The sequence below is a fragment of the Colobus angolensis genome, unplaced genomic scaffold (genome assembly GCF_000951035.1).
Source record: "Colobus angolensis palliatus isolate OR3802 unplaced genomic scaffold, Cang.pa_1.0 Scaffold106, whole genome shotgun sequence".
Lineage (NCBI taxonomy): Eukaryota > Metazoa > Chordata > Mammalia > Primates > Cercopithecidae > Colobus > Colobus angolensis.
The window spans coordinates 1,971,182-1,981,268 of NW_012111586.1; the positions used below are offsets into that span (position 1 = coordinate 1,971,182).

Below are 10,087 nucleotides of genomic sequence, written 5' to 3' on the forward strand. Positions count from 1 at the left end.
TATTTCTTACTCCAAAGACTGTAAACTCTAAAAATGAAGTGCCTAATGTACAGTAAGTGCTCAGTATTTGGCTGATTAAATAGCAATGCTTTCACTGCATGTGATATCCAAAGAACTACTTTGTAAAGTTTTGTAGATAAATTAATTTGACCCTCACAACAATCTTATTAAGAGGTACTATTGTCACAACTCCCCATTCTTCAGATAAGGAAATGGGCATAGAGACATTCCTAAGATACTCAGTAGCAAGTGACCAAGCACAATATTCAAACCTGAGCCGGTCGGCACCAAGTTTAAAGTTATGCAGTGTGGCCGGGCACCGTGGCTCAAGTCTGTAATCTCAGCATTTTGGGAGGCCGAGGTGAGTGGATTGCTTGAGTTTAGGAGTTGGTGACCAATCTGAGCAACATGGCAAAAACCTGTCTCTACAAAAAATACAAAAATAAGCTGGATGTGGTGGCGCGCGCCTGTAGCCCCAACTACTCAAGAGGCTGAGGTGGGAGGATGCCTTCAGCCCAGAAGGTGAAGGTTGTGGAGATCGCGTCACTGCACTCCAGTCCGAGCAACATAGCGAGACCTTGTCAAAAATAAAGAATGAATGAAAGAATTATGCAGTGATACTGCCCAGAGGATAGCGTGCACGTGAAATGCTTAACAGTGAAGTTGGTGCTCCTGATGGCCGCGGGTGGGCTGAACTGGACTCCCAGCGCCCGAGAGGAGCACCAGGGGAACTACAATGCCCACAAGGCCTCGCGCCTTCCCCGATGCACTTCCGGCTGGCCTGGGACTCAGGCAGAACATTGGTTCTCTGTGCGGGGCTTGGTGGCAAGGATTGGAAGGCGGGAGCTGTGCTGATTTAGGATTGGCAAAATCGTTATCAGCCACGCCTCTAAAACCCGGAAGTAACCTCCCCGGTAGTCCCACGTGTAGCGGGGAAACAGGAGTTCGGATGGCTGAAGGGGATGCCCACTGGCCGAAGGCCGACTGTGATTTCCCTACCCCCACAAGGCGATTTTGATCCCCTGAGTGCTGCTCTTGAGGACTCAGGCCCCGAAGCTGTCCCACAGCTTCATCCCACAACCCAAGCTGTGCCTCATGGAGTCGATGTTTAGCAGCCCTGCCGAGGCGGCGCTGCAGCGAGAGGCGGGGGTGCCAGGACTGCTCACTCCTCTCCCGGACCTGGACCGAGTGTACGAGCTGGAGCGAGTCGCTGGATTTATCCGCGACCTGGGGTGTGAACGAGTAAGGACAGACTTAGGGAAGGATGGCTGGCCTCTGTGGGGATGGGTCGCCCAGAGGATCCGGATCTTGGGGGATTTTGTGAGGGCGAGAGGGTGGGGGAATCAGTCTGTCCGCAGCGCGTTGACCACCCCTCCCTTCCACCTACTACGTGGGGCAGAGTGCACCTCTGGGACCGGGGGCTTTGAAGGTTGAGTGGGAGCTCCTGGAATATTGCTTTAAAGAAGCCCTCGGTGGGAGAGAGGCTGTCGGTGACTCCATGGTTTATGCTTATAGGTTGCCTTGCAGTTCCCTGACCAGCTATTGGGAGATGCTGTGGCTGTGGCTGCACAACTGGAGGAGACGACAGGGTCAAAGATGTTCATTCTGGGGGACACAGCCTACGGCAGGTGTGAACTTGGCCTTAGGTGGGCCAGGCCTGGGGATCTGGGGCTCATGGGGTTTTACATCTATGACAGTGTTTGCCTTCAATGGTGGTGTTTCTCCTTGATGATAATGGTAATGACTCCCCTCCTGATGCTAGCTCCCTTCATTGACAATGTCTTCCTTTAATGAAACCATTTTATCCACTGACCACATTTTCCAGTGATGACAGCAACTCGCTTCCAGAAGAAAACCCGTTTCACTGACGCTATCTCCCCTGCAGCTGCTGCATGGATGTGCTGGGTGCTGAGCAAGCTGGAGCTCAGGCTCTCATACATTTTGGCCCTGCCTGCTTAAGCCCCCCAGCCTGCCCACTGCCCGTCGCCTTCGTCCTTGGTCAACGTTCTGTGGCCTTGGAGCTCTGCGTCAAGGCCTTTGAGGCCCAGAACCCAGACCCCAAAGCGCCTGTGGTGCTGCTGAGTGAGCCGGCCTGTGCCCATGCCCTGGGTAAGGGGTTTTGCCTGTGTATGCACAAAGGGTGGGCCAACTGCTTTCTGCCTTAATTTCCCCATTTCCATATACATCCATAGAACTCTTGATATGGGCTTGGCTCCAGCCTACTGGGTCATATTTAGTCTCCTGGGGATGAGGGAGCTCCTGCTTTGCCAGGCTCCAACATCAACACTACCTCCTTCTCTTCCAGAGGCTTTGGCTACTCTCCTGCGCCCACGGTACCTGGACCTGCTAGTCTCCAGCCCAGCTTTTCCCCTGCCAGTGGGTTCCCTGAGTCTAGAGCCTAAGCCCCTGGAGCGTTTTGGGCGCTACTTCCCTCTTGCCCCAGGGAGGCGTCTAGAAGAGTATGGTGCCTTCTATGTGGGGGGCTCTGAGGCCAGCCCTGACCCAGACCTTGACCCAGACCTGAGTCGGCTGCTTTTGGGGTGGGCACCAGGTCGACCCTTCTTCTCCTGCTGCCCAGATACAGGGAAGACTCAGGATGAGGGTGCCCAGGCTGGACGGCTAAGGGCACGAAGACGATATCTGGTAGAGAGGGCCAGAGATGCCCGTGTTGTAGGGCTGCTGGCAGGCACACTGGGTGTAGCCCAGCACCGTGAGGCACTGGCCCACTTGCGGAACCTGACTCAGGCTGCCGGCAAGCGTAGCTATGTGTTGGCCCTGGGGCGGCCCACCCCCGCCAAGCTTGCCAACTTCCCTGAGGTGGATGTCTTTGTGCTATTAGCCTGTCCTCTGGGTGCCCTAGCCCCCCAGCTTTCTGGTAGCTTCTTCCGGCCTATACTGGCACCATGTGAGCTGGAAGCTGCCTGCAACCCTGCCTGGCCACCTCCAGGCCTGGCTCCCCACCTCACACATTATGCAGACTTATTGCCTGGTGAGTAGTGGGGCATTGCCTAAGCTGGAAACCTGGGGCACGGAGTCAGGGGGTGAGTATGGATTTTCTTTCCTCCTCCCTTTCAGGCTCTCCCTTCCACGTGCCTCTCCCACCACCTGAATCAGAGCTGTGGGAAACCCCAGATGTGTCACTCATTACTGGAGCTCTCCGACCCCCACCTGCCTGGAAGTCATCAAATGATTCTGGAAGCTTGGCCCTGACCCCACGGCCCCAGCTGGAGCTGGCTGAGAGCAGTCCTGCAGGTAAATGTACAAGTCTCCACTCTCAGCTGAACTCTTTCTCCAGATGCAGTGCACTCAGACTGAGCCCCCTCCCTCTACAGCCTCGTTCCTTAGTTCCCGGAGCTGGCAAGGGCTGGAGCCCCGCCTGGGTCAGACGCCAGTGACAGAAGCTGTGAGTGGAAGACGAGGGATTGCCATCGCCTATGAGGATGAGGGAAACGGCTGATACCATGTGGGGCCGGAGACATAGATGGACTTATGAATGGCTGCTAGGACCTTTAGTGTTCCCTGCACCAACCTCCCATCCCCCTTGGAAGGAGGGAGAGCAGGCAGCCCTTCACTGAGGATAGGATCCATCTCTGATCTGTCCTGGCACTGACACAAGCTAAGCATATGCCCAGTAAATGCTTGTTGTTTGGCTGATGGAATAAAGGGCTTAGGGACTTCCCTGAGGCCTCTGGACCCATCTGTCTTCCTGGGGGCAGCCCAGGACCTTTGGCCAATCCCAGTTCCTGGTCTCCAGTTGAGGGTCTGTCCTTGTCAAAAGGCAGGTGCTAGACAGTCTAGACCACGGTTTCTCAAACTCATACTTGACATTTGGGGCCAGATAATTCTGTGTTGTGGGGCCTGTCCGGTGGATGGTAGGGTGCTTAGCAACATCCCTGGCCTCTGCCCACTAGACATCAGAAGCACTCCCCCAATTGTGACAACTAAAAATATCTCCAGACATTGGCAAATGTTCTCTGAGGGGGCAAAATTGCCCTCAATTGAGAACCACTGGTCTAGCTGGACCTGCACTGTCCAGTACGGTAGCCACTAAGTGCATGTGGCTAAACTTATATTTAAGTTAATTAAGATTAAAAGCTCAGTTTCTCAGTCACATTAGTCATTCAAGTGTTCAGACAGCCACATGAGGGGACAGTGCAGCTACAGGATATGCCATCATGGCAGAAAGTTCTGTTTGTCGGACAGTGTTGGTCTATACTGACTCTTATTTCTCAAGGAGATCACAGCAACCTGAATAAACCAGATAGCTTTTCTCTTTGTTTCTTTTTAATTCATGAAATATTATAGGTCCTGCACAGGTCCCGGGATGTAGATGTTAACTAACCAGATTCCTTTCCAATGTACTTGGAAAGAGAGTTAAATATGCAGTCAGCATACAGTGAAACAGCCCTATCTGGGAGGAGGGAAGCCCCCGGGACAGCCGGATGCCACAGGAGACACCTGACAAGGACTGAGAGTGGGCTTCCCAGAGGGCATAACACCTAAGCTGGATCTTTTGGAGGAAAAAAATAATTGTCAGGAGAAAAGGAGTGAAAAAGACATTTGGGCTTAAACACAGGCATGAACCAACATGGCGGGTACTTCAAGCAAGTGGAGTTGCTGGGCCCTAAGGGTGGAGAGGGGTGAAATGAAAAGACTCGCCTCTTCTTCCCCACATTTGTTGAGAATCCTGTCATGGAGGCATTGTCTAGGGTATTCAAGGTGAACAAAGGAGATGTGGTCCCTACCTTCAGGGAATGCCTAGTCTAATGGTGGAGGTAGAGCTGTAAGCTGACAGGGTGACCCGGACAAAGTGGGCATCAATTGTGTTCTACAAATATGTACTGAGGACACACTCTGTGCCAGGTACTGGAAATATAGCAGTGAGTGACACAAAAGACATGGTGCTTACATTCTTCCAGGGGGAGATGGACAAATAAAAGACTTGGTATGCCAAATGGTGATCAGTAAGTACCGTGAGAAATGTAAAGCTGGGAAGCAGAGGAGCTTTTAAGGGGGGGTGGAATATTAAACAGAATGGTCAGAGAAGGCCTTTTCAAGAAGGTGAGCAAAAACTGAAAGGAAGCTACAGGATGAGCCGCATGGATAGTTAGGAGAAGCAGAGGCAGCAAGTGCAAAGGCAGTGACGTGGGAATATGGCTGGCACGTTCAAGGAAATAGCAAGGAGGGCAGTGCAGGCAGAAGAGAGAGTTAGTGGTGGAGTATTAGAAGGTGAAATCAGCTGAGGGGCGTGGGGGAGCCTAGCAGGCCATTGTGAGGACTTTGGCTTTTCTCCTGAATGAAATGGGAGCCATCAGGGCATTTCGACAGGGGAGTGACAACTTACTGAAGCTTAATAAGCATCACCAGGACATCGTGGGAGCCCAGCAAACGCTCTTCCCTGCCACTGGGTTAGGGAAGGCTTGACGGAAGGACGATTTCGGAGGACGGCAGGTGTTAGCCAGGCAGCGGAACGACAGCCAACAGGCGCGCTGGGGCGGAGAGACGCTTTGAGCAAGGTGAGGCAGAGGGCACGCGCGGCGCCACCCGCCACTGGCTACGACGCACGACGGCTAGAGAGGACGCCTTAGGGGCCCACGAGCAGGCTATAGAATAAAACGGGGCTGGCAGGGCGAGGTGGAGAGACTCGAAAAGGACCGGCCAGATGTCGAAGTTCCTAGTAAAGAGAGCCCCCGAGCCTCCGCCGAGACGCGAGACTACAATTACCACAATCCCCAGCGCCTGCGGTTGCGGCGTCGCCTTGTTCTAGACCGGCGGCGGCGCTGCGCGGGGACCGGCGTGGGGTCACGTGGTGCCGGCGCGTCACGTGGGCGAGTCAGGTGACGCTGCGGGGCGGGCGGACAGACTGCGGGGCGGACGGTGGACGCTGGGACGCGTTTGTAACTCCGGCCCCACGGTTCCGACCCCCGCCGCCGTCGCCGCCATGACGGGGCTAGCGCTGCTCTACTCCGGGGTCTTCGTGGCCTTCTGGGCCTGCGCGCTGGCCGTGGGTGAGGCCGGGTCCTGGCGGGCGGGGACAGCATCGCGGCCGAGCTGGCCGGGCCGGAACCCACCGGGGAAGTGGCCTGCGGGGAATACTGGCCCCCCGCGCGCTCTGCACCCCGGGCTCTTTGGACTGGCGCATGCGAGGGCCTCTGGCCCCGACAGAGGAGACCCAGATCTCTAGCTGCTTGAGGAGGGGCGCGGGTGCGGGAGGGTAGGGGCCGCGAGGGCAGCACTCCCTCTTTCTGCCACTGTCGCTGTCTCCCCCTGCCCCCACGTCTCACTGCCGTCCCCCTTTTCTTGCTCCTGACCGGCCTGCTTGGTCACAGGCCGGCTGCTCCGGTTCCTCTTTTCCCGGTCGCTTTGCCCTCCCCCACTCACAGCTTGTTGGGTAAACAGCGGAACGGACTGGACCGGCGGGATCTGGCGGGGCCTGGCTGGAGCGCTTGCTCCCTCGGTCCCGCCTCGGATTCAGGCTTGCGGGTGGCGATCCTGCCTGCACAGGTGCTTGGTCTGGGAAGTGGTTTTAGCAAGGGAGTGGCAGAAAATGGAGGCCTAAGCACAAGAATCTGTCTAGATAGCTGTATTGTCACCTGAGGGCAGCCTGAGGACGCCCCCTCAGGCAACCTGAGGACGCCCCTTCAGGGAAGTGGTCCTTCAGCTCGACGCGGCCCTTCAGTTCGGCTGCTACTTTAGGTTGAGGAACTTCTCTCTACAGAGCAGCCCGTAACCCACTTTTTTTTTCCTCACTGCTGCAGGAATCTGCTACACCATTTTTGATTTGGGCTTCCGCTTTGATGTGGCATGGTAAGGGAGGGCAGGGACAGGATTCCCCTTGAAGCATCTGCCCTGCAGCCTCTCCTCTTTTCTCTGGTCTGAGTCCCTCTCCCACACCACCGCCTGCCTGGGACATGGACCTTTGGGAAATATGCAGTCAGTTGTTGCATGCAGAACTGGTGGTGGGGTTGAAGGGAGGTTGGGGGGCCAAGATTTTGTGCTCCACTTCCCTGCTAGGGCTGAATTGCTTTCTTCTCTGCCTCCACAACAGGTTCCTGACGGAGACTTCGCCCTTCATGTGGTCCAACCTGGGCATTGGCCTAGCTATCTCCCTGTCTGTGGTTGGGGCAGCCTGGTGAGTACTGGCGTGGTGGGACTGGGGGCAGGGGCTGAGTCATGGCAGGTGGTGTCACTGGAGTCTTAGTCATGCTGAGGGCAGTGACAGCTTGGGCTCTGCTCATCAGTTTTTTATCCTTCTACCAGGGGTATCTATATTACTGGCTCCTCCATCATTGGTGGAGGAGTGAAGGCCCCCAGGATCAAGACCAAGAACCTGGTCAGGTAAGTGTCAGGGCCCTTGGACTTTTGTCAGAACTAGTTGTGTTGGCGCTGACTGTGTGTTTGATCTGACATACTGTTTCTGACAAGCCGCCTTGTGGATGGGATGTTAGCAGCGAAAGGTTGCTGGGGACTTACTGGGCAGGAAGGATGGTTTCTTTCTCATTTCTTTCTCCTTTCCACTCCTTACCCCTAACCTCTACCACTACCAGCATCATCTTCTGTGAGGCTGTGGCCATCTACGGCATCATCATGGCAATTGTCATTAGCAACATGGCTGAGGTACGGAAGGCCAGGGTGGTGGCGGGAATCCATTCCGGTGTGTTCTACACATTGCTTAGAGATTGGATGGGGTGCATCAGGGTAGTTTCTGATTACTTTTCTTCTTCCCTCAGCCTTTCAGTGCCACGGACCCCAAGGCCATTGGCCATCGGAACTACCATGCAGGTGGGTGGATGGGTGTATGAATGCAAAATGCTGGGATTTCATGCCTGCTTCTACTCTCTCCCCTCCCAGCTTGGACCCCCATTTTGATATTCTCTCACCTGCTTTTTCTGCTTTGCAGAGTGGGGATGGGGATTGGCCCCATTGGCTCATATCTCCCCCATTCCTGGCTTAGCCTCACTGCACCCCTCTCTATCCTCCCAGGCTACTCCATGTTTGGGGCCGGCCTCACCGTAGGCCTGTCTAACCTCTTCTGTGGAGTCTGCGTGGGCATCGTGGGCAGTGGGGCTGCCCTGGCCGATGCTCAGAACCCCAGCCTCTTTGTCAAGATTCTCATCGTGGAGATCTTTGGCAGTGCCATTGGCCTCTTTGGGGTCATCGTCGCAATTCTTCAGGTGATGAATCCCCTTGGGGAGCCTCTGTGTCCTTGTCCCCAACCTAGCCTTACCCTCCTGGAGAAGCTGAAGTGCTCTCCTTCTCTATCTATAACTATAGATTCCCCCAAACAGCTTTCACCTCCTCATTTCCATCTTCTGGTTTTCTCCTGCAGGGGCTATTTTTGTCTCTGATTTGGTATCACTGACAACAGCCCTGGTTTTTTTTTTTTTTCCCCCTTTCTAATGCTTTGTATCTGTATAGCTCTCACTTAGTCTCTCCCTCTTTCTGTTCTCTCATTTTATCTGCCATGCTCTTCGTACCTCCAGTCTGTATTCGTGATCTAGACTAGGATGGAATTTTGTCTGTCTATATCAGTCTCTCATGGTGTGTTTGACTGCCTCTTGGAGCTATGTGTATTTCTCTGTGACATGCCTGTCAGTAGGACAGCATTGTCTAAATTGTGTGTGTCTAGTCTGTCTGACAGTGTGTGAGTTTGTGACTAAGGGTCAGCCTGAGGGTCTGAGTGTGACTGTGGGTGCTTGACTGGGTTGACTCTTAGTGACTAGCTTTATCCATATGCCTCCTCTCTCCATCTGTCCCACAGTGTAACTCTGTGGTTGTCTGTCCCCGTCTGTCTGCCTTGTCTGTCACAGTGTGTCCATCCTGGTTAGTCATAAATCTCTTGTGGTCTCTCCATCCAACCATGTGCTAGGTCTCATTTTCTGTCATTTGTCACTGCCTTACGTATTCCTCTGTCCCTGCCTGATTTTTCCTGTTCTTCTTTTGCAGACCTCCAGAGTGAAGATGGGTGACTAGATGATATGTGTGGGTGGGGCCGTGCCTCACTCTTATTTATTGATGGTTTCCTGGGACAGCTGGAGCTGTGTCCCTTAGCCTTTCAGAGGCTTGGTGTTCAGGGCCCTCCCTGCACTCACCTCTCGCTGCGTGTTGATTTGGAGGCACTGCAGTCCAGGCCGGCTGTCAGTGCCGGGAGCAGGCTGCTGCTGATGACTCTGTGCAGCTGCGCACCTGTGTCCCCCACCTCCACCCTCAACCCATCTTCCTAGTGTTTGTGAAATAAACTTGGTATTTGTCTGGGTCAGTGCAGCTTCTGTTGCCCTCTTGCGCCACCGTTCACAGAGGAAGGGTAAAAAGGCCTTTACAAGCCTCATGCCAATCCCTTGTCAGCTTTCTGACTGCACACTTCTGATCTGCACAGAGCTTGCTCCTGGATGGGGAGGCAAGGGTGCTGGGTGGAGGACTCTGTAGCCCCCAGACAGACTTGTTTGGGGATGAGGGAGTGTGCAGATATGGGCCCCTGGGTGTGTTTGTGCCTGTGGTCCTTCTAGGCCTGTTTGCTCAGGGCTCTGACCACAATGCCCCAATTGTCTGACAACATCTACTTACCTGGCTGTACATTCGGGGACCGTCATCTCCGTCCCTGTGAGGCCTGGAGCCCAGGCAGTGGTCTCTGCCTTCAGTGATGGTCCTGTCCCAGTAGCAGCCCCTCCCAGAAACCTGTACTCTGATCCTTGTTCCTAGGGCCGGCAGCTCCTCCCACCCCTGTCCAAATCTCTTTTTCTCCTTCCCTGACCCTGTTTCCTGCTACCATAGAAGCCCCAGCCACCCCCAGCCCACGCCTTTAAGGGTCCTGCCCCCTCTCTGCTGGCCGACCTTGAATCTTGGTCCAATTAGAGTTGACAAATCCTTAGCCCCCCAGCCTGAGTCTGCCCAACCTCCAGGTCCCCTTCCTGGGGAGTTCGCGCTCCAATCCAATCCCCACTCCCCGCTAAAGAACTCGACAGTCTGCACCCGCTCGCCCGTCCGACCTCTAAGCCCACCCTTTGGACCAGCCTGACCCATTTCCTCCTCCGCTCCGGGGTCTGTGCCTCCTGGGCGCTCGGGATCCGCCGCCGGCAGGGCGGGCTCG

The 10,087-nt window shown here is 54.9% G+C and overlaps 2 protein-coding genes across 8 annotated transcripts; both read left to right on the plus strand.

Annotated features, from left to right (window-relative positions):
• Nucleotides 1-898: 898 nt before the first annotated feature.
• DPH2 (DPH2 homolog (S. cerevisiae)) lies at nt 899-4,273 on the plus strand. 3 transcript variants are annotated; one of them, XM_011945770.1, is made up of 6 exons: nt 899-1,242; nt 1,516-1,628; nt 1,886-2,109; nt 2,306-2,989; nt 3,076-3,252; nt 3,333-4,273. In XM_011945770.1, the coding sequence occupies exons 1-6, from the start codon at nt 1,096-1,098 to the stop codon at nt 3,455-3,457; spliced, it is 1,470 nt and encodes a 489-aa protein (XP_011801160.1). In that variant the 5' UTR covers nt 899-1,095; the 3' UTR covers nt 3,458-4,273. The 3 variants fall into 3 exon arrangements, with proteins under 3 accessions (XP_011801160.1, XP_011801171.1, XP_011801168.1); XM_011945778.1 differs by having other exon boundaries at nt 917-1,190; nt 3,333-4,272; XM_011945781.1 differs by lacking the exon at nt 2,306-2,989.
• A 1,031-nt stretch (nt 4,274-5,304) lies between these two features.
• Nucleotides 5,305-9,259, plus strand: ATP6V0B (ATPase, H+ transporting, lysosomal 21kDa, V0 subunit b). Of its 5 annotated transcripts, XM_011945818.1 has the most exons (8): nt 5,305-6,008; nt 6,759-6,807; nt 7,049-7,132; nt 7,261-7,338; nt 7,548-7,617; nt 7,731-7,782; nt 7,984-8,174; nt 8,947-9,259. In XM_011945818.1, exons 1-8 carry the CDS (start codon nt 5,942-5,944, stop codon nt 8,971-8,973), a joined length of 618 nt encoding a protein of 205 aa, XP_011801208.1. In that variant the 5' UTR covers nt 5,305-5,941; the 3' UTR covers nt 8,974-9,259. The 5 variants fall into 5 exon arrangements, with proteins under 5 accessions (XP_011801208.1, XP_011801181.1, XP_011801218.1 ...); XM_011945791.1 differs by having other exon boundaries at nt 7,984-9,259; XM_011945828.1 differs by lacking the exon at nt 6,759-6,807.
• The last annotated feature ends 828 nt before the right edge of the window (nt 9,260-10,087 follow it).

Excerpts from the sequence above, each read along its gene's own strand:
- DPH2 (XM_011945770.1), top strand. The coding sequence starts at position 1,096 with ATGGAGTCGATGTTTAGCAGCCCTGCCGAGGCGGCGCTGCAGCGAGAG. Across the intron at positions 1,629-1,885 it reads GGGGACACAGCCTACGGCAG|CTGCTGCATGGATGTGCTGG; the intron begins GTGTGAACTTGG and ends TCTCCCCTGCAG. Across the intron at positions 3,253-3,332 it reads GGCTGAGAGCAGTCCTGCAG|CCTCGTTCCTTAGTTCCCGG; the intron begins GTAAATGTACAA and ends CTCCCTCTACAG.
- ATP6V0B (XM_011945791.1), top strand. The coding sequence starts at position 5,942 with ATGACGGGGCTAGCGCTGCTCTACTCCGGGGTCTTCGTGGCCTTCTGG. Across the intron at positions 7,133-7,260 it reads TCTGTGGTTGGGGCAGCCTG|GGGTATCTATATTACTGGCT; the intron begins GTGAGTACTGGC and ends TCCTTCTACCAG. Across the intron at positions 7,339-7,547 it reads AAGACCAAGAACCTGGTCAG|CATCATCTTCTGTGAGGCTG; the intron begins GTAAGTGTCAGG and ends TACCACTACCAG.